Source organism: Vitis riparia, chromosome 3 (assembly GCF_004353265.1).
Source record: "Vitis riparia cultivar Riparia Gloire de Montpellier isolate 1030 chromosome 3, EGFV_Vit.rip_1.0, whole genome shotgun sequence".
In the NCBI taxonomy this organism is placed as follows: domain Eukaryota; kingdom Viridiplantae; phylum Streptophyta; class Magnoliopsida; order Vitales; family Vitaceae; genus Vitis; species Vitis riparia.
The window spans coordinates 674,059-696,949 of record NC_048433.1 but is presented as its reverse complement, the minus strand read 5'-3'; the positions used below and the strand labels follow the sequence as shown (position 1 = coordinate 696,949).

Sequence of the window (22,891 nt, the reverse complement as noted above, 5' to 3'; positions counted from 1 at the left end):
ATCTCCTTCAAGGGTCCCCCATTGTAGTTAACTCTTCTCCACCCATTCCATTTGAGAGTGGTGGCTTTATAGCATCTGTTCTATAAATATACCTATTGTAAGGGGGCATATGCCCAGCAAGTCTCATAGCTTTTCTTAATTCCTGTTTTCCAAATTCTTTGAAATCCATTTCCCACCATCATTTTTCGAGGAATTAAGTTTGATACTCATGGCCATACGTTTTCAGAGGATTATTCCTGCAAAGCAGATCCTGAGACGCATTCTTCCTTCTCCAGAGTCCACAAATGTGCCTAAAGGCCATGTTCCTATCTATGTTGGAGAATATCAAAAGAAGAGATTTGTGATTCCAATTTCATACTTGAAGCATCCTTCATTCCAGAGCTTGCTAAGTCAAGCTGAGGAAGAGTTCGGGTTTGATCATCCACTTGGTGCTCTTACAATCCCATGCAGAGAAGAAACCTTCATTGATCTAACTTTCAGTTTGAATTGCTCATGAGCAACTGGGAAAATCTCTAGACAACCAGTCTGAAGGACTCTGAATCTCTAACTCCTCTGACCACAAAGAAATTTTTTATCATTGAGAGATAGGACTTTTGGTACTGAGAACAATGTAAAGTTCTTGTATTTTTCTATAAAGGAATTTGATACAGTCAAATGTCTTCATATTAATTGAATAGCTTTACTTTTCCTTATCCCTTTTTAGTTCTCCAGCAGCCATTCAGTACAGGTTTTTCTCATCACATTCTGGTTTCAGATTTTTGAACTGAACCCCCAAACAGATGTATATGATTGTAACTCTGCTTCCCAAATGCTTGCATTATGAAATTATAACAAGAAAGAAGAAAAAAAGTCAGAGAGTCAAGTGCTTGATATTTCAATTCTAACTGCATGAAACAAGTTTTTATTACGAGTGTCCATGGCAGCAACCTGAATTAAACTCAACTGAAATAAGAAAAAAAAGGCTTGTTAAATAGGAAGATTAACTAAGAAAGGGAAACTGAAAACAAGTAAAGAACCCCCATTTCAAGTTATTATCTCTTAGGTGTTCCTTTCTATAAAAAAAAATCCAAAATACTATCATTTTTTTTTTAGAATATCAAGATCTCAATTGCAGTTTGAATTTATCATGAGTGAGCAGGAAGATTAACCTAAATTTATTTTATGCTTCTCTCAGTTGTTAAACCCATTGACAGGGACACTTGTACGGTATGATATTTTGTGTGGCTATGATTTCAAGAAACATTGTCACATGAGCTTATACTTTGTGTTCCTTTTTAGTATGTGATAGTTTCATAGCAAATGTATCACTGATAGTTTTCATGTTTATAAGAACCCATACAGGCTTAGACATATACCACTGGAAGGCAATGGTTAATGGAATGAATATAGTCCCTACCAGTTGGCTGATCCAAATCCACAGTCCCCACCATGTCAGTTGATCTCATTGACCAGCATATAATAATAAATAGCTAGCAATTTCAAGTGGCTTCTCAAGTTTGTTCTGTTAATTAAGCAGTAGGCCATGAATGCATCCCAGCAAGATCTTATTATTAGCTGGGAGGCAAAGCCATGTGAACCCTTGTGTTGAATGTCCAGAGATGGATCCTATTCAGAGACTTCTCTTCACCACCAACTCCATTTGAGAAGACTGTCCGTTCAGAGTTTTCTTCCTCTATATATATTCCACTCATCCTACAAATATGGCATCCCACTGCCAGAGTTTTCTTATCGTAAGACATCTTAGAGAACAATTTTCCTCACCATTACTTTTCTGAATTCATACAATCATGGGCTTTCGATTGCCTGGGATCGTTAACGCTAAGCAGATCCTACAGCGAGTGCGGATGGGCGGAGAGGTCAAAAATGTACCAAAAGGTTATTTTGCTGTCTATGTGGGAGAAGACCAGAAGAAGCGATTTCTGGTTCCGGTTTCTTACTTGAAGGATCCTTCATTTCAGAACCTATTGAGTCAGGCAGAGGAAGAGTTCGGGTTTGATCATCCAAGGGGAGGCCTCACAATCCCATGCACAGAAGAAGCCTTCATTGATGTCACTTGTAGTTTGAATTGCTGATGAAAGCAGAGGATCTCTTAACAACATTGATCTGTGAGCCAGTGTCCCAAATTTTGAATTAAGAGGACTTGGTTGTTTCATTTCCACTCATTGTAATCTATAAATTTTTGTATAGACAAAGCTGAGAGTCAGATCTCTCCATACAAAACATTCAAATAGAATCTCTTCTGTTTCTTCTTTCTCATGAAATTTTTTTTGGGGATATTTGGGACATTTGATAAACAATTAGACCCATCAAATCATATGGAAAATGGGACATCTGATAAATTCTATGATTCTTTGTTAGCTGCAAGGAAGAAAGAAACGGAGAATCTAAAACGACGCCGTTTCATTAGGAAATATGTCAAAACGGAGAAAGGTAAGCAACGCCGTTTTATTAAACAATGACGTTTTCTCTGTACCTTCGAAGAGAAACCAGAACCCTACACCTTGCAGCTTTGTTCAGCAGAGGAAGGAATGGAGGCGTTTCTAGATAGAGATGCAGAATACGACGGCGTTTTGATGTGATGGTCTGCAATCCCAAAGCCATTGGATTCCGCCATTGATGTCTAACTGGCATTCTACACAGAAGTTCGATTCCATCAATGGATTCTTGCGTCATTGTTCTCAAACTAAGAATGTGAGAGGCATTAAGAAGCTTCATGCTCATCTACTTAGAACAGGCTTGCTCTTCATCTCCCTTAGTTTTCAGAGCAAACTCATCTTCACATACACCACATGCCTTCATAGAAACAACTCTAAAACCTTCACCACCTTGCTCAACTGCATCAACTCCACAGACCCATTGCCCTTCAATATGATTCTATCCGATTATTGTCGAAGTGGGTTTTCTTTTTTGGCTCTGCAAACCTTCTCTTTCATGCATACCAATGGGGTTCCTTTAGATACATATAGTTTTTGTTGTTCTTTAGTGGCTTCCTGTTCCATGAAAAACGTTAAATTTGGTGCACAGATACATGCCCGTGTTGAAAAATCAGGCTGGTTGTCAAGTGTTTTTGTGGGTAGTGCTCTGGTTGATATGTATGCTAAATTGTCGCTTATCAATGACGCAGCAATGGTGTTCGATGAAATTCCTGTCAAGAACACTGTTTGTGCAAATGCACTATTATCAGGTTATGGTGAGGCTAAGCTGTGGGTTGAAGGGCTTGACTTCGTTCGAAAGATGCGTTCATTGAATTTGAATTGTGATCATTTCACGTTGTCAGCAATGTTACGCTCATGTGCTGGTCTGTCCGCAATTGAATTGGGTAGGCAGGTTCATGGGAGTGTGATCCGTAAGGTTTCTGATGTGGAAGCTGATGTCTTTTTGCAGAGTTCTTTGATTGAAATGTATGGTAAGTGTGGCTCAGTGGAGAAGGCTTGGCAAGTCTTCAATTTGGCAGGCTTTGGATACAAGGGGGAGAGAAAGAGAGATGTTGTTCTGTGGACCTCAATGCTTGCTGTATGTGGTAGAAATGGGCATTTTGAAAAAGTAATTGAGTTGTACAAAGAGATGTTGAGGGAAGGGATAAGGCCAGACGGGGTGGCATTTGTGACTGTAATCTCTGCTTGTGGACACACTGGCCATGTGAAACTTGGAATTAAGTATTTTGAGTCCATGGTCAGTGATTTTGGATTGGAACCTGGCCCAGAGCATTACAGTTGTGTAGTTGATTTGCTTTGCAGGGCTGGTGAGTTGGAGAAGGCATGGAAGATGGTGAATGAGATGACACCTAAAGAGAATGGCAGTTACAGTATCTCAATGTGGGGGGCTTTGCTTAATGCTTGCAACGAATTTGGAAATGTTGAATTGGGTAAATTGGCTGCTCACAAGGCACTTGAGATGGATCCTCATAATGTCGGGATCTATGTTCTGTTATCAAATATGTATGCTAAATTCAGTATGTGGGATGAGATTGGGCAGTTGAGGGAGTTGATGAAGGAAAGTGGTTTAAAGAAAGATGTTGGATGCAGTTGGATAGAGATTACAAGTTGAATTGAAGGAAACTTGGCAGCAAATGAAAGTACTTATTTTAATCTGGGCTGGAGGTCCTAGAATCTACATAACATTGAAGACATCAGATTCCATTCTTAACTTACTGCAGGCTTATTCATGTCTTAAATTGCTAGTGATTAAATGATTGCAAATCATTGAAGAGTTCGAATAGGGAGGGCCAGGAAGGTATAGAATTGGCTCTGCATTTCCTGATAAGATGGCTCTAAGAATTGCCTGCTGGGTACCTTCAGGGCTGAGCCTCGAATTGTTTGGTTACACTGAGAACAAAGACACAACTTCATGAGGCAAAAATCTCAGCATACACTTTTCTTGTAGCTGCTCAAGCATAAGAGGGCAGATAATTTCTCGGTATAATGATGTATAAGGGAAGTTGCCCTTCATATGCTCTTCAATACAGCTCACTACAAACCGCTATTTTCTTTTCTGGGAAGGCGGTAGGTGGTGAAACTTGAATACTCAGAAGACTCAGAACCATTGAAATGAAGCTCCATAAGATGGTTGAGGAATTCCCCAACCCAATAGCAAGGGAGTCGATGGAGGTCATCAAGGAAATTCTGTTTTTGTTGCTGCAACAAAATGGGTGAAAAGTTGATGATTCCACCTTTCGTCTTCAAGTTACAGGTTTTGTATCAGTACCCTTAAGAACATGTTGTAAATTTATGCCTCCATTACCTTGATAGCTTCTTTAGTATACTTTAACCAGGAAATACCTTTGATAATCAATGAAATAATAAACAAATTCTCCTGAATATCTCTGGTTTCACTAGTCTTCATAGGCTCTATGTTTCAATTCATTCGCCAGAAAGTTTGAAATTTTCCAAAGGGCTGCACAACACAGCACTTTTGCCCTTTCAGTGCCTAGCTACATACCCCTTCTTCACTTCTCTCTTTTCTTTTCTTTTTTCCTTTGTTTTTTAATTGTAGTATGTATTATAGGGAAAGAGGGAAAAAAAGATGAAAAAAATGGGAAAAAAAAAAGAAAAAAAAAAGAAAGAAGAGAAAAATGGAATTGAAGAAGTGGGTTAGGGTTAGATGGATGAGGCTGAAAGGTTTTATTGAAAAAAAAAAAAAATGATGGATGAGACAAAGTTGAGTTGAAAGTTTTAACAATTCTCTTACCTAAAAATTGGTTCATTGATTTTCATTTTCTTCATTTCCACAACCATTCCCAAATCTTTGACTGCTCCACAAATTCCCAAAAGGAAAAATTATGGGGGAATCTCATCCAATCTTCAAAACCTGTAGTGAGTCTCGAGTAGGAATTTTTTTGATAATTTGTGAAATGAACAAGAAAAAGAAGAAAAACAGGAAAAAATCTCATCTTTTCCTTTCACGAGGCTCCCCAATCGCCTGGTTGGTTAATTTTCCTTTCCACTGATATTGAAATCTAGCATTGAATATGAATATCCTCTGACCAAATCCATATATATATGGTAACTTTGGTAGAATGTTAATTGGATTAATTAAGAAATTAAGATAGATTATAGTACAGATTATTCACCTTCCATAATTTTTTAAGGAATGTTCATAAATACACCTAAGTGAAGTGTTGTAATGCCAAGGTGGTCAGCCATGGCGTCCCCTGTAGTTTCTCTCTTGCTCTATTTTGTTCTTTCTTCTCTCTTCCTCCTCCTCCCTTTCCTTTCTCAGGCAACTTCCCCCTTTGGGTCCTTCAAGCTGGAGAGCTTTAGGGCTTTCAAGCATCTGGAGGGGTCTAAAAAGGGAGACAAAATGGAAGGCATCCAGAAGGTGAAGCAGTACCTTCAACGTTATGGATACCTGAGCTCTACCCATTATTCCCAAACCAACACTGATGAGTTTGATGATGCCTTGGAGTCTGCCATTAAAGTCTTCCAGACCTTTTACCATCTGAACCCCACCGAAATCCTAGACATTCTTGAGACTCTGACAGTCACGCAGATGTCCAGGCCAAGATGTGGGGTCCCTGACCACCCCCTGGCTCAAACACTATCAACCCCCATGGCCATAACCATCTCAATATAGGCACCCATTATGCTTTCTACACAGGAGACGCGAAATGGCCCCCTGACTAGATGCATACACTATATCGTCTTCCCTGGCTCCCACCCTGAGGACCCAATTACAAATGGTTTCAACCAGTAGGCTGGTGTCTCAAACTTCACCTTTGAAAGGGTTCGAGATGAAGCACATGCTACACTCCGAGTTAGCTTCCAAGTCAAAGATGAGGGAGCTAGGCCCCCCTTTGATGGCCCTGGAGGAATCGTGGCATGCAATCATGATGCTGGATCATATGTCTATTATGAAATAACTAGAAAGTGAAAGTTATATCACGAATCATTAAGAAAATGCCCATATTAAATTAACCAAAAAAAAAATCCTATAACTAATATCAAATCAGGTAATAAAAATTATTAAATTAAATTTATTGATTATAAGTTCACTTTAATTATATTAATTAATATTAATAAATTATTTTAATATAATAAAAAAATCAAATATTTTAATTTTTTCTATACAATTAAAAAATAAATTCCACCAAACTCTCTTCTTACCTCCATTTTTCTTTCATGTGTTTTCTTTCATTCTTTCTCAAAACTAAGAAAGGACAACAAAGATATATGTGGTAGTGGTCAAGGCACAATTGCCCTTTTAGTACCAAGTACGACCATTATTTGAATTTATTTTTTTAAAAGGATCAGAAGGGAATAAAAGTTAATATTTCTTTCTACGTTCTAAAATTCAATTCACATGCATGGGCGTTATTAAATTAGATTTTTTTCCACTTTTACAAAAAGGGGAAAAAAAGGAAAAAAATTAAATTTATATATATATATATATATATATATATATATATATATAAAGTCAATTATTCTTTTCTTTTCTTTCCTAAAACAAAATTATACTTTTTTCTTTTCTTTTCTTTTCTGGAAAGGAAAAAAAATTGATGTGGTAATTTGCTCAACAAAAAAGAGAAGAAGAAAGGAAATCTTGGCATTGAATTCATATTCTCAACCAAGTCCAAATATGGTAATAATGTTGTGAGAATCTTAATTCGGTAATTAAGACAGTTTACAATACAGATTATTAAAACACCTCATTGGAGTGAAGGAAAGCACGAGTTGTCAACCATGGCGCCTAGAGTTTCTCTCATGCTCTCCTTCATTCTTTCTTCTCTCCTCCTCCCATTCCTTTCTCAGGCAACTTCCTCAGGCCCCTCACGCGTCGGGCCTTTCGGGCATCTGGAGAGCTTTGGGTCTTTTAACCATCTGGAGGGATCCAAAAAGGGAGACAAAAGGGAAGGCATCCAGAAGGTGAAGCAGTACCTTCAACGCTATGGCTACTTGAGCTCTACCCATTATTCCCAGATGGGTAGTGATGATTTCGACGATGCCTTGGAGTCTTCCCTCAAAGCCTTTCAGACCTTCTACCATCTGAACTCCACTGGAACCCTAGACGCCCCAACAGCCACGCTGATGTCCAAGCCAAGATGTGCGTTCCCGGACCACCCCCCAAACTCAAACAGTACTATCAACCCTAATTATGCTTTTATATTGAGCGTAAAATGGCCCCCTGATCAGATGCATATCCACTACGCAGTGTTCCCTGGCTCCCAACCTGAGCAACCAATTACAAACGGTTTCAACGCATGGGCTGCTGTTTCAAAGTTCACCTTCGAAAGGGTTCGAGAGGAATCACGTGCTGTACTCCGAGTTACGTTCGGCCACCGTGATGGCCCTGGAGGAACCCTGGGTTCCGCCGCCCCATCATATACTGACGCAACCATAATTTTGGATGAGGACGATTCGTGGGCAGTTGGTGCAGTTCCTGGTTCTTACGATCTGGAAACTGTTGCTACTCATGAAATAGGTCATATTCTAGGACTTGCACACAGCCAATATAAGGAGGCCCTCATGTACGCATTTTTTGAAGATGGAGTGACCAAGAAATTGGCTCAGGATGATATCGATGGCATTAGAGTTAGATACAGCTGATCAATCGGATATCAGCTTCTCTTCCTTGGGAATATCTTAGATATTTCTCTGCTGCAAATGAATTAAAGAATAAAAGACGAAGTATTGCCGTACTCTCCATCTGAATAAAAGAATAAAAAGCCTTATTACTAGAGATATGATTAAACAAAGACTTTTCTTCATTCTTTTTTTTCACAATTCAAACTTTCCCCACAAGTATAATCATGAAATAACAAAACTATCATCATCTCCATCTTTTAACTTCATTCAAACTATGGTTCTATTTTATAAAACCTAATATTTAAGTTAACTTTAAATTAAATTATAATTAAGTTATTAACTTAAAACTTATTTCTTAATTTTTATTTTAAGTATTAAAATTATTTGATTAAATTAATTTAAAATATATTCTGAATCATCAAATAAACATATTTATCTCTATAAATTAGAAATGGAGTAAAGAATCTAATAATAATAGAGGTCATGGAGTAGCAAAAGATGTCATTAATATGATTAGAATAAATTATGGTAAAAAGGTAAAATAAATATATTGATTTAAGAATAAGTGAATTATTTTTACTTATTACTTAAAAGTTATTTTTTACTTTAAGTCATACCATTAAATTATTTTATCAAACATACTTAATTTATTGAATGATTTAAATTAAGTTATTAATCGGTTTAGCAAACACCCTTTCTTTTTAATTTCATTTTTGTTTTTTTTTTTTTTTTTGTTTTTTTCTTTCATTCTTTCTCAAATTTATGTGGGATGATTACTTGTGGTCTTACTTATATTTAAAATCAAATATTATTTTGGAAATATTACTATCATTTTGGGTTATATAAATTACCATATTTTATTTATTAAACAATGGGTTATCATGAAAGGATAATTTTTTTATTAGAAAATAATTCAATGTTATTCATTTTTGGAAAGCAATAAAGCAAATTATTAGAATTAATGACTCACCATAAACACATTATATAGGATAAATCAACCAAAGAGTTTTCTTCTTTTTTTCCCGCATTTGATTCAAAAGAATTGTTTTTTCCTAAACTTTACCCTTTATCCATCTTCCTTTTTCCTTTTTAAATAAAATATAAGTGTGAAATAACAAAACTAACATTCTCTTCATCTTTAATTCAAGATGGTGTTTTATTTTTTGATTGAATAAAAAAAAATTAAATATTTTGACTTTTTTATTTAGTTAAAAATAATATATTGATATTAACTAATATAACTAAATTGAATTTATTGATAATAAATTCTCTTTAATTATATTGAGTGATATCAAGAAATCGTCTTTAACTTAATAGATAAAAATCAAATATTTTATGTTTTTTTATTCAATTAAAAAACTAATACAACTTAACTCTTCTTAACTCCATTTTTCTTTCTTTCATCTTGTTTCCTTTCTTTTTTTTTTTTTTTTAAGGATGAGAAGGAAATAAAGAAGAAAAAATGAAATTAAAAAAGGGGGTTAGGGTTTGAATAAATAAGATTAAAAGGTTAAAGAAAGTGATAATTTTGTCATTTCATATTAATAATCCATTACCAAAAAAATGAAGTAGATGTAGGGAAATGTTAGGTGGATGTGTTTCACAAAGGGAATGTTATGTAAATTTTTTATTCTCTTAAATTGAATACAAATTTTAAAAATGAAAAAAATGAAATTTCATTCTACATTCTAAAATTCAATTCAATTCACATGCAATTTACTAAATTAGATTTTTGACACTCTTACAAAAAGGATAAAAAAGAGAAAGAAAAAAAAATAAATTTATATATATTCATATTCACTATTTATTTTTTTAAAAAAAAATACATTATTACAATCTTTCCTTTTTTGTGTAAGCACCTCATCTACTCAAAAATATTACCTTTAATACTTGTAATCACTTGAAATCTTTAGTTTTTATTCATGGAATACAAATTTTTTTCTTTTTTTCCTCAAAAAATTTTGAATTTAAATTTGATTTATCAAAACAGATCTCACATATTTTTCAACACAGTAATTGAAACTATTTAATTTTCGTATTAAATTAGTCTCATTTTTGTATATTTGAATAATGAGAGCATAAAGTATCATTTTCCCCAACCCAATAGCAAGGGAATCGATGGAGGTCATCAAGGAAATTCTGTTTTTGTTGCTGCAACAAAATGGGTGAAAAATTAATGATTCCACCTTTTGGTCTTCAAGTTACAGGTTTTGCATCAGTACCCTTAAGAACTTGTTGTAAATTTGTGCCTCCATTACCTTGATAGCTTCTTTAGTATACTTTAACCAGGAAATACCTTTGATAATCAATGAAATAATAAACAAATTCTCCTGAATATCTCTGGTTTCAATGGTCTTCATAGGCTCTATGTTTCAATTCCTTAGCAAGAAAGTTTGAAATTTTCAAAAGTGCTGCACAACACAGTACTTTTGCCCTTTCAGTGCCTAGCTACATACCCCTTCTTCACTTCTCTCTTTTTTTTTTTTTTAGTATGTATTATAGGGAAAGAGGGAAAAAATAAAAAAAAGATGAAAAAAAAAAAAAAAAGGAGAAAAAATGATGGATGAGACAAAGTTGAGTTGAAAGTTTTAACAATTCTCTTACCTAAAAATTGGTACATTGATTTTCATTTTCTTCATTTCCACGACCGTTCCCAAATCTTTGACTGCTTCACAAATTCCCAAAAGGAAAAATTATGGAGGAATCTCATCCAATCTTCAAAACCTGTAGTGAGTCTCGAATGGGAACTTTTTTGATAATTTGTGAAATGAACAAACAAGAAAAAGAAGAAAACAAGGAAAAAATCTCATCTTTTCCTTTCACGAGGCTCCCCAATCGCCTGGTTGGTTAGTTTTCCTTTCCACTGATATTGAAATCTAGCATTGAATATGAATATCCTCGGACCAAATCCATATATGGTAACTTTGGGAGAATGTTAATTGGATTAATTAAGAAATTAAGACAGACTACAGTACAGATTATTCACCTTCCATAATTTTTTAAGGAATGTTCATAAATACACCTAACTGAAGTGTTGTAATTAATGCCAAGGTGGTCAGCTATGGCGCCTGGTCCCCTGTAGTTTCTTTCTTGCTCTATTTTGTTCTTTCTTCTCTCTTCCTCCTCCTCCTTCCTTTCCTTTCTCGGGCAACTTCCCCCTTTGGGTCCTTCAAGCTGGAGAGCTTTAGGTCTTTCAAGCATCTGGAGGGGTCTAAAAAGGGAGACAAAATGGAAGGCATCCGGAAGGTGAAGCAGTACCTTCAACGTTACGGATACCTGAGCTCTACCCATTATTCCCAAACCAACACTGATGAGTTTGATGATGCCTTGGAGTCTGCCATTAAAGTCTTCCAGACCTTTTACCATCTGAACCCCACCGAAATCCTAGACATTCTTGAGTCTCTGACAGCACGCAGATGTCCAGGCCAAGATGTGGCATCCCAGACCACCCTCCTGGCTCAAACACTATCAACCCCCATGGCCATCACCATCTCAATATAGGCACCCATTATGCTTTCTACCCAGGAGACGCGAAATGGCCCCCTGACCAGATGCATACACTACATCGTCTTCCATGGCTCCCACCCTGAGGACCCTATAAGAGCATGCTGGTATTACCCTTGATTATTATTACCCTTTGGTTGTTATTTTTCTTTCTTTGTTTTTTTTTTCTTTTTCTAAGCTAAGAGTTGGTTACGGTTTGTTACTCTGACTCCCATATAAACTAGTCTTTTGGCTTTATTCGGTTGAGAGGTTGAGAATCAAAGAATTAGTGCATTCACTCTGTTTTCTCTCCCTTTTATTCCTTCCTTTTGGTAAAACCAGTAATATTGTATCAGAGCAATTCCTTTTGCTCATTCTCTGATTTTTTTTTATGGCTCGGGGTAATCAACTCAATTAACAAGTTGTGATTGGATCATCTGAAGTGTCAGCAATGGAGGATGTGAGTAGCCCTTTTTTCTTCACAATGGTGATCATCCCAAACTCATCTATCTCACACCACTTAACTGGGAGCAATTACAACACATGGAGCAGAGCTATGGCCATGGCATTAACAACAAAGAACAAGATTGGTTTCATTGATGGAACCATTCCTCGTGCAGCTCAAACCAATCTCCTCTTTAATGCTTGGAATCGCTGCAACAGTATGGTAGCCTCGTGGATTATCAACTCCGTTTCAAACGATACTGCAAATAGCTTGGTGTATATTGCTACAATAGCCGAGATCTGGACCGATCTGCGCGATCGTTTTCGGCATAACAATGCTCCTCGGGTTTTTCAACTCAAGAAACATCTTATAGCGCTTCAACAAGGAGTTCTTGACATTAACACTTATTACACCAGATTCAGGGTTCTTTGGGAAGAACTCAAGAACTTTCAACCATTACCGATTTGTCATTGTGGAAGTTTACAAGCATGGTTAGAATATCAACAGCAAGAGAATGTGATTCAGTTTTAATAGGCTTAAATGATTCCTATGCCCAGACAAGGGGTCAAATTTTAATGATGGAGTCTCTTCCACCTGTCTCAAAGGTTTTTGCATTGGTTATCCATGAAGAACGACAACGATCTATCAACAATGGAATTTCATCTTTTTCGGAGCCTCTTCATCTGGGTGATGTAGGTTTTGCTTTGGTTAATGTTCATACTGGGAATTCAGCTCCGAAGGGAAAACGTGAGCGACCTCAATGTAGCCATTGTGGACTCCAGGGTCATACCATTGATCGTTGCTACAAATTGCATGGATACCCACCTGGCTACAAGCCTAGATCCAAGACTCAATTGGGCCAGACCCAAGCTAATCAGGCCACTTTTATTGTCTCTGATGACTTAGGAACCACAGATATGACGCTCAACAGTCTCTCCCCTAGTTAGTGCCAACAACTAATCGCCCTTTTGAGTTCACAACTACAACATAGCTCACCTGCCATTGTAGAATCACAACAACAGGATGGTCCCTCGGTTTCTAGTTTCAGTAGTAAATTGACTTTCTCTTCTTCTTATAATTCATTCCATCATAATTCCTGGGTTTTGGATACTAGGGCAACACACCATGTCTGTTGCTCCCTCGATTTGTTCAAGAATTTTTTCTCTTCAAGCGTTACTCTTCCCACTGGTGAATCTGTTACTATTACTCATATAGGATCAGTCGAGTTATTTAACCATTTCACTGTTGAAAATGTCTTGTATGTTCAATAATTTTGATTCAACATCAATTCAATTAGTGGTCTCACTCAGTCTCATTGTTGCTCTGTCAAATTTGAGTCTAAATCTTATTTTATTCAGGACCATATGCAGGAGCAGATGATTGGGATGGGTAGGGGCAATGGCAATCTCTATGTTTTAGATCCAGCCAATCTTTTTCCCACACTAGCTCGCACCTCAGGTCTTTGTAATAATGTTTCTAAGACTGATCATGGACTTTGGCATACTCGTTTAGGCCACCCTTCCTATGTAAGACTTAATTTGTTGAAAATTATATTGAATTTCAAGCATATTGTTGATCGTTCACCTCATTGCTCTATTTGTCATTTGGCTAAGCAAAAGCAGTTGCCCTTTCCTATTTCCAATTTTGTTTCACAATGTCCCTTTGATTTGTTGCATATAGACATATGGGGTGCTTTTCATTTACCAACACATGATGGTTTTCGATATTTTCTGACAATTGTGGATAATTATTCTCGCTTTGCTTGGGTGTACTTGTTGAAATCAAAATCTGATGTCAATAGTATTTTTCTTCATTTTATACTCTCATTCACACACAATTTGGGACCAACATTAAATCAGTTCGTAGTGATAATGCACCCAAACTTGCTTTTTCAGATTAGTTTTGTAAAAAGGGGATTTTTCCATTCCACTCATGTGTTGACACTCCTCAACAAAATTTTTGTGGTAGAGCGTAAGCATCAACACCTTTGGAATGTGGCCGGAGCATTACTGTTTCAATCCAATATTCCTCTAGCTTATTGGGGTGATTGCATTTTAACTGCTACTTATCTCATAAATAGAATTCCATCTCTCATTCTTTCCAACAAAACCCCATTTGAAATTTTGTACAATTGAGTCCCCTCATATAGTCATCTTCGTGTCTTTGGATGTCTATGTTATGGTTCTACACTAGCATGTCATTGTACCAAACTCTCACCTAGATCCATTCCTTCAATATTTCTTGGGTATCCACTGGGTTACAAAGGTTATAAATTGTTAAATCTTTCCACTAATGCCATATATATTATTAGGGATGTTATCTTTCATGAAACATCATTTCCTTTTCAATCCAACGACTTGCCATCTCCCATTTCTGATTTTCTTTATGACAGTGTCCTTTCATCATCCCATGCCAACACCTTTCGTTCACCTTTTCTTTCTTTTACTAATTTTAATCCAGCCGCTTCCACTGAGTCCCCTGTTTCTTCTACTTCTTGGCCAACTCGTGTAACTAAACCACCAACTTATCTTCAAGACTACCACTTTTATTCCACCACACTTGCCTCCACATCTACCTTATATCTACTCTTTGGTGTTCTCGGTTATGACAAACTTTCCCCCTCACATCGTGCTCTCGTCCATGCCATTTCTTCTCATGTTGAGCCAACTTCTTACACTCAAGCTACTATGATTCCGAAATGGCAGTAGGCTATGAAAGCTGAACTCCATGCTCTTGAGGAGAATGGTACTTGGTCATTAACAACTTTGCCCCTTGGCAAATGGGCTATGGGATGTAAATGGGTGTACAAGCTCGAGTTTCAAGTTGATGGGTTTCTTGAGCAGCACAAAGCTCACCTAGTTACCAAAGGGTACACTCAACAAAGTGTAGATTACATTGATACTTTCTCACCTATAGAAAAATTGGTAACTGTTAAACTTTTATTGGCTTTAGTTGCTATCCACAGTTGGTTTCTTGTTCAATTAGATGTCAATAATGCTTTCCTTCATAGTGATTTAACTGATGAAGTTTACATGAGCTTGCCTCAAGGGTATCCACATGAGGGGGAGACACTACCATCTAACAATGTTTGTAGATCACACAAATCAATCTATGGCTTAAAGCAAGCTTCAAGGCAATGGTTTGCTAAATTTTCTGGTGTTTTATTGGACAAAGGATTTACTCAATCAGCCTCATATCATTCATTGTTTACCAAGCGCAGTGGTGAGTCATTCCTTGCATTGCTGGTGTATGTTGATGACATTGTCATTGCCAGCAATGATTATAGAACTATTGAAAAGCTGAAAACCTTCCTTGATAGTCAATTTAAGCTAAAGGATCTTGGACAACTCAAATACTTCCTCGATCTTGGAGTTGCCAGGTCACGAAAGGGTATCTCTGTTAGCCAAAGACATTATGCACTTTTTAGGTTGCAAACCTACAAGCATGCCCATGGAAGCTAACATTAATCTCTCACAAGATGATGGAGAGTTATTGGAGGATCCATCTTGTATAGACATCTAATTGGCAAGCTTTTATATCTTATAATCACACGACTAGATTTGGCTAGCTTACTCAGTGAATCATCTCAATCAATACTTGGCTAGCCCTAGATCAACTCATCTGCAAGGAGTTCATCGAATTCTACAATATATCAAGGGTACAGTAGGGCAAGGTCTTTACTTTTCTGCTACATCATCAATTCATCTTAAGGCTTTTGCCGATTTGGATTGGAGAGCCTGCAAAGATACGAGGAGATCTATTAGTGATTTTTAAGTCTTCCTTGGGGACTCCTTAATCTCATGGAAATCTAAGAAACATAGCACTATTTCTCGATCTTCAACTTAAGCAGAATACTAAGGAATGGCCAACGTGACTTGTGAGCTAATTTGGTTGACTACTCTTCTTCATGATTTTGGGATTCAAAGCAAAGAACCTACTACACTGTTTTGTGACAATGAAGTGGTTCTTCATATTGCGGCTAATCCTGTTTTCCAAGAAAATACGAAGCACATTGAAATTGATTGTCACCTTATCCGAGAGAATATACAAGGAGGTTGTCTTAAGACAATGCACGTGTCCTCGCAGCACCAAATTGTCGACCTCTTCATTGAGGCTCTATTTCCAGCACAATTCAAATATCTCCTCGACAAGATGGGAATTCATAATCTTCATTCTCCATCTTGAGGGGGAGTATTAGAACATATTGGCATTTTTGTAATAAGGGCTGGTATTACCCTTGATTATTACCCTTTGGTTGTTATTTTTCTTTCTTTGTTTTTTTTTTTCTTTTTCTGAGCTAAGAGTTGGTTACGGTTTGTTACTCTGGCTCCCATATAAACTAGCCTTTTGGCTTTATTCTGTTGAGAGGTTGAGAATCAAATAATTAGTGCATTCACTTTATTTTCTATCCCTTTTATTCCTTCCTTTTGGTAAAACCAGCAATAGACCCAATTATAAATAGTTTCAACCAGTAGGCTGGTGTCTCAAACTTCACCTTCGAAAGGGTTCGAGATGAATCACATGCTACACTCCGAGTTAGCTTCCAAGTCAAAGATTAGGGAGCTAGGACCCCCTTTGATGGCCCTGGAGGAATCATGGCATGCAATCGGATGATATGTCTATTGATATAACTAGAAAGTGAAAGTTATATCACGAATCATTAAGAAAATACCCATGTTAAATTAACATAAAAAAAAAGAAGTTAAATTACCGTTATAACCTCATTTTGACATTTTTACCCTTAAACTTTTTTATCTAATTATAATATTGCTCATGGGAGCTCATTGTGTGGGTTTTGTTTTTGTTCAAAATAGAGCAAGAGCAGGTTGTCATGATGGTGTGCATTACCTTCTACCATCTGAACCCCACTGGAACCCTAGACGCCCCAATAGCCACGCTGACGTCCAGGCCAAGATGTGGCCGGCCCAGACCACCTCCTTGGCTCAAACACTATCAACCCTGATTATGCTTTCTTCCCGGGAGACGTAAAATGGCCCCCGTGATCAGATGCATATCCACTACATAATGTTCCCTGGCTCCCAACCTGAACAACCAATTGCAAATAGTTTCGACGCATGGGGACTACTGTTTCGAACTTCACCTTCGAAAGGTTCGAGAGGAATCACGTGCTAAACTCCGAGTTACGCTTTCCCACGTTGATGGCCCTGGAGAAACCGTGGCTTACGCCAACACATCATTGACTAAACCATTCATCCATTTCGATGAGGAAGAATCGTGGTCGGTTGGTACAGTTGCTGGTTCTGTCGATCTGTAAAGTGTTGCTACGCATGAAATAGGTCATATTCTAGGACTTGCGCACAGCCAAGTTGAGCAAGCCGTCATGTATGCAACCATTACTATTGGAGTGGCCATGACTTTGGCTCAGGATGACATCGGTGGCATTAGAGCTAAATGCAGCGCTTAATGATCAATTGGATATATCAACTTCTCTTCCTTGGATGCCATCAAAACTTTACAAGTCTTGATAAATCTTATAACTAATATCAGACCCTTAGATTATGGGTAATAAAAATGACTAAATTAAATTTATTAGTAATAAGTTTACTTAATTATGTTAATTGGTATTAATAAATTATTTTAACATAATAAAAAATTCAAATATTTTAATTTTTTCTATTCAATTGAAAAACAAATTCCACCAAACTCTCTTCTTAACTCCATTTTTCTTTCATTCTTTCTCAAAACTAAGAAAAGACAACAAATATATATATATATATGGTAATGGTCAAGCACAATTGCCCTTTTAGTACCAAGTACAAACATTCTTTGAATTTTTTTTATTTTTTTTATTTATTTATTTATTTTTGTTTTAAGGATGAGAAGGGAATAAAGGTTAATATTTCTTTCTACATTCTAAAATTCAATTCACTTGCATGGTCTTTATTAAATTAGATTTTTTCCACTTTTACAAAAAGGAAAAAAAAAAAAGAAAAAAAGGAAAAAATTAAATTTATATATATATTCATATTCTGGTAGAATATATTTTATAAAGATGCAAGTCAATTATTCTTTTCTTTTCTTTCCTAAAACAAAATTATCCTGTTTTTGTTTTCTTTTCAGTAAGGAAAAAAAAAAAAAAAAGTGATCTGGTAATTTGATCAACGAAGAAGAGAAGAAGGAATGAAATCTTGCCATTGAATACATATTCTCAACCAAGTCCAAATATGGTAATAATGTTGTGAGAATCTTAATTCGATTAGGAAAGAAAAGGTTAAGACAGTATACAGTACAGATTATTAAAACACCTAATTGGTGTGATTATAAAAACACCTCATTGGAGTGCAGTAAAGCACGAGTGGTCAGCCATGGCGCCTAGAGTTTCTCTCCTGCTCTCCTTCATTCTTTCTTCTCTCCTCCTCCCTTTGCTTTCCCAGGTAACTTCCTCAGGCCCCTCACGGGCCGGGCCTTTCGGGCATCTGGAGAGCTTTGGGTCTTTTAACCATCTGGAGGGATCCAAAAAGGGAGACAAAAGGGAAGGCATCCAGAAGGTGAAGCAGTACCTTCAACGCTATGGCTACTTGAGCTCCACCCATTATTCCCAGATGGGTAGTGATGATTTCGACGATGCCTTGGAGTCTTCCCTCAAAGCCTTTCAGACCTTCTACCATCTGAAATCCACAGGAACCCTAGACGCCCCAACAGCCACGCTGATGTCCAGGCCAAGATGTGGGTTCCGGGACCACCCCCCAAACTCAAACAGTACCATCAACCCTAATTATTCTTATACATCGCGCATAAAATGGCCCCGTGATCAGATGGACATCCACTACATAGTGTTCCCTGGCTCCCAACCTGAGCAACCAATTAAAAACGGTTTCGACGCATGGGCTGCTGTTTCGAACTTCACCTTCGAAAGGGTTCGAGACGAATCACGTGCTGTACTCCGAGTTAAGTTTGGCCCCATTGATGGCCCTGGAGGAGCCCTGGGTACAGCCAGTACCAGCACATCATATACGGACGCAACCATCACTTTAGATGACACAGCCTCGTGGACGGTCGGTGCAGTTCCTGGTTCTTACGATCTGGAAAGTGTTGCTACGCATGAAACAGGTCATATTCTAGGACTTGACCACAGCCAATTTGAGGAGGCCCTCATGTACGCATACTTTGGTGATGGAGTGACCAAGAAATTGGCTCAGGATGATATCGAAGGCCTTAGAAGTAAATACAGCTGATCAATCGGATATCAACTTCTCTTCCTTGGGAATATCTTAGATATTTCTCTACTGCAAATGAATTAAAGAATAAAAGACGAAGTATTGCCGTACTCTCCATCTGAATAAAAAAAAAAAAAAAAAGAGGCCTTATTACAAGAGATATGATTTAAACAAGTCAAATGAAAGCAACAGAGCACATTGTTAGAATTAATCAATCACCCTGGGGTAAATCATCCAAAGACTTTTCTTCATTCTTTTTTCCACGCATAAATTGTGAACATATCTTTCATTCAAACTTTCCCCACAAGTATAACCATGAAATAACAAAACTATCATTAACCTCTTTCAAACTATGGTTTTATTTGATAAAACTTAATACTTAATAATTTAAATTGATTTTAAATTAAATTATAATTAAGGTGGTGTTTTTACTTAATTCTGAATAGAACTTTAATGTTTAATAATGCTAAGTATTAAACTGTTTGTTTTTATAATATTTTATTTTTATTAAGCATCAAAAGGTAAAGAAAAATCAGCATGTTATTTTATCTATTTAGAAAAAATCAAATATTTTGATTTTTTCTATTCAGCAAAAAATTTATAATAAGTCATAAAAAAAAAGTAAAAAAATCAACTTAAAACTTATTTCTTAATTCTTACTTTATGTATTAAAATTATTTGATAAAATTAATTTAAAATATATTCTGAATCATCAAATAAACCTATTGTGGACCCTGCATTTCTGCTCATGCGCTTCTACTCGATGGCGAACTCACTTTTTATTTGAAAATGATTTATTTACTAAGAAAATGACTTGGAGTCGCCATTGATTTTTGTTTTATTTTTAAAAGGTAAACAAAATAAGAAAGAAAACCTTAAGTGTGACTCCTTATTTGGAAAATGTGGTTTGTGAAAAACCGGATCGGATTCGAGTCAGGTTACTTATCCGGAAGGTAAGGTAAAGACCGTAGCACCCGTCTAAGTCCCTAAAAACGGGTCTTTACTAATGAGATGAAACAATCATGACAATTAATAAGGAAATCAATGGGTATCAACATGATCACATACTGAAAGCCAAAGCATACATGGATGATGGTCAGAATGAGAGAGGATGCGTACCTTGGCAGCAAATGACAATGCGCTACCAGAAATTGGGGTTAGTGCACGATCAATGAACATAAAACATGGTTCACATGCCACTAAATAGAGTGAGAAATCATCAGATATCACAATTCAATCCAATTTATTTTTAAATAAAGCTTTTCTGATGTTGGGCCCCCACCAAAGCCCAATTTATTTTTGCATGAATCAATCCCATAAATCCCATCACTTGGAGTTATGAAATTTAATTCTTGTTTTTTTTAAATCATTTTAAAAAATTAGAGAAGATGTGAAAATGGCTTGCTAGAAAGAAAAATGGCAGCAAAATTTTATTGAAAGTGGAATTTTGATGAGCCTAAACATTAAAGAGTGATGAGGAAAGGTGAATTGAATCATTTGAAAGCTGGATTTTTCAAAAATCAGTTTTGAAGTCATACATGCAGGTATGGGCTGTGAAGAAGGGCTTAGAGAGGTGGACATGCAAGCCAAAATCAGGCAAGAGTTGGATCTTAAGCTTGGGGTCTTGAGCTGGTCACCGAACCATATCACTGAATTTGAAATTTCTGATTCTATCTCACTTGGGTTTTGCTTTTCATAGTCTCACCTAAGCACAAAGGAACCACACCATACCAGTAGTCCTTTCCACGGTGCTTCATCTCAAGTGTTGAAATGCATCGAGCATCTCATTTATTTCAAATAGGTCATCATTCACCTAGCTAGCATTCCCAGTAGTTGTAGGCCCATCCCTTGCAAGTGCAGGCTTCGGCGTTGCCAGTGATTTCATATCTATATCAAGCCGAATATCGTCATCCATAGAAATTATAACAAGCTTCACCTCCCCAGTTTTTTGGATCCACAATCTTAGTAGAAATTGGAATTAATTCTTCTTTGAGTTTGCCAACTGCACTTGCAACAACTGCACGCCTATGAGATTCGACAGCAGCCTGATCTTGCTCTTGTCTGGCCACCCCATAACATTTTGCAACATTTTCAGAAGTAAGACCCATGGGAAGGAAACAATCTCAGGCTTAGAATTCTTGAATTCCTGAAGAACATCATAATAGGCTTCAAAGAGGCTACGCATGAGTTGGTTGCCATATTCCACCAAAATGACTTGTACTGATTCTGGTAGTGGACCTAGGATTTGAAGAGAGCTCCAATCGTGCTAAATCTTCTTGAGCCACTTCCTCCCATTGTTATTCTGTTCACTATTAACAAGTTCCACACCAAAAGATTCCTTCATGGTATTGAGATTTTCATCAAAATCGGGTGATCTAAGCCACTGAGAAAGAGTGTATAAAAGTGGTGTCCAACATTCCTGTCTTTTGGACCAAGAGTAACCCCCACCAGATCAGCAAGTTCATTGATTCAGTATCGCCATATGACTGTCATAAAAATCTTCAGATGCGCAATGCAAAGATGGAAGGCTATAGTGGAGTAAGAGCCTATTCCAAACACATGGAATTTCTACTGAATTGAGTATAGCCTCAGAAATCTAATTAGTCTCTCCAATGAACTTGAGGATGAGAGAAGCAAAAACATAGATGGACACCAAACAACATGTAGTGGTCGACAAAGCAACCCATAATCTTTGCATTTAGTTCCGTCTTGCTGATTAAGCCAAAAAAAGTCTGCATGGGTGCACCACAGGTTTGACGTTCCTACCAAGCTCGCTAAATAAATCACGTGATGTGAAAAAACTCTAGGTGATTTTGGAACAATTTTCTTCTGTCTTTTATTCTCACCAGTTGCAAATATATATACACGGAGAAGAGATACATCAAGACTCCTAAATAAGGAAAACTCCTAAACAAGCTAAACTAAACAAGGAAGAAAATATGTACAGATTACAAACACAATATTTGCCTACCAAAATTTACGGCTTACCAATTAAGGCTTACCAATCAAGGCTTACCAAAAAAATCATGCCTATAATCTCTAATACCCCCCCTCAAGTTGGTGCATGAGGATTCCGAACGCCCAACTTGCGAAGAAGAAAGTCAAACTATCATTTTCCCAAAGCTTTCATAAAAATGTCTATGAGCTGCATGGAAGTATGAACATACTTAGTGTGAATATCACCATTTTGTATATCATCACGTACAAAGTGGCAATCAACTTCAATATGCTTTGTTCGTTCGTGAAAAAATGGGATTAGCTGCTATGTGTAAAGTCGCCTGACTATCACAGTACAAATGCATAGGGTCAGAATGCATCACACCAAGGGTAAACAACAATCCTTTCAACCATTTCAATTCACAAGTTGTGTTTTCCATGGACCTATATTTCGTTTCAGCCGAAGAGCGAGACACCGTATGTTGCTTCTTGGTCTTCCAAGAGATTGGCGAATTACCCAAAAAAATAAAATAACCAGTCAAAGATCATCGTGTTAAAGGAAAACTGGCCTAATCTGAGTCACAATAAGCATACAGTTTCAGGTCGCAATCAGAACGCAAAAGGATACCTTGTCCCGGATTGCCTTTCAAATATCGAACAATTCTCAAAGCTGCTTCCCAATGTTCATCCTTTGGTTGCTGCATGAACTGAGCAAGCATATGCATACAATAAGACAGTTCTGGCCAGGAAATCGTCAGGTAGATGAGCCGACCCACCAAGCGTCTATATTGTCCAGGATCACGTAAATTAGAATTCCCAGCAAGTGC

General features: G+C 36.9%; 5 protein-coding genes across 5 annotated transcripts; all 5 read left to right on the top strand.

The window, feature by feature from the left end:
• Nucleotides 1–1,730: 1,730 nt before the first annotated feature.
• LOC117910302 (auxin-induced protein X15-like) lies at nucleotides 1,731–2,220 on the top strand. Its single transcript, XM_034824391.1, has one exon. The coding sequence runs from the start codon at nucleotides 1,788–1,790 to the stop codon at nucleotides 2,070–2,072; it is 285 nt and encodes a 94-aa protein (XP_034680282.1). The 5' UTR covers nucleotides 1,731–1,787; the 3' UTR covers nucleotides 2,073–2,220.
• A 307-nt stretch (nucleotides 2,221–2,527) lies between these two features.
• LOC117910296 (pentatricopeptide repeat-containing protein At2g13600-like) lies at nucleotides 2,528–10,190 on the top strand. Its single transcript, XM_034824381.1, has 2 exons — nucleotides 2,528–4,607; nucleotides 10,146–10,190. The coding sequence occupies exon 1, from the start codon at nucleotides 2,617–2,619 to the stop codon at nucleotides 4,045–4,047; it is 1,431 nt and encodes a 476-aa protein (XP_034680272.1). The 5' UTR covers nucleotides 2,528–2,616; the 3' UTR covers nucleotides 4,048–4,607; nucleotides 10,146–10,190.
• Nucleotides 5,641–6,072, top strand: LOC117911544 (metalloendoproteinase 3-MMP-like). The gene has a single exon (XM_034825950.1). The coding sequence runs from the start codon at nucleotides 5,641–5,643 to the stop codon at nucleotides 6,070–6,072; it is 432 nt and encodes a 143-aa protein (XP_034681841.1).
• LOC117911543 (metalloendoproteinase 1-like) lies at nucleotides 7,179–8,042 on the top strand. Its single transcript, XM_034825949.1, has one exon. It carries the CDS (start codon nucleotides 7,179–7,181, stop codon nucleotides 8,040–8,042), a length of 864 nt encoding a protein of 287 aa, XP_034681840.1.
• An 8,085-nt stretch (nucleotides 10,191–18,275) lies between the features above and the next one.
• Nucleotides 18,276–19,145, top strand: LOC117911542 (metalloendoproteinase 5-MMP-like). The gene has a single exon (XM_034825948.1). It carries the CDS (start codon nucleotides 18,276–18,278, stop codon nucleotides 19,143–19,145), a length of 870 nt encoding a protein of 289 aa, XP_034681839.1.
• The last annotated feature ends 3,746 nt before the right edge of the window (nucleotides 19,146–22,891 follow it).

Bases quoted from the DNA above. Each gene is read 5' to 3' on its own strand.
- LOC117910302 (XM_034824391.1), top strand. From the start codon at position 1,788: ATGGGCTTTCGATTGCCTGGGATCGTTAACGCTAAGCAGATCCTACAG.
- LOC117910296 (XM_034824381.1), top strand. From the start codon at position 2,617: ATGTCTAACTGGCATTCTACACAGAAGTTCGATTCCATCAATGGATTC.
- LOC117911544 (XM_034825950.1), top strand. From the start codon at position 5,641: ATGGCGTCCCCTGTAGTTTCTCTCTTGCTCTATTTTGTTCTTTCTTCT.
- LOC117911543 (XM_034825949.1), top strand. From the start codon at position 7,179: ATGGCGCCTAGAGTTTCTCTCATGCTCTCCTTCATTCTTTCTTCTCTC.
- LOC117911542 (XM_034825948.1), top strand. From the start codon at position 18,276: ATGGCGCCTAGAGTTTCTCTCCTGCTCTCCTTCATTCTTTCTTCTCTC.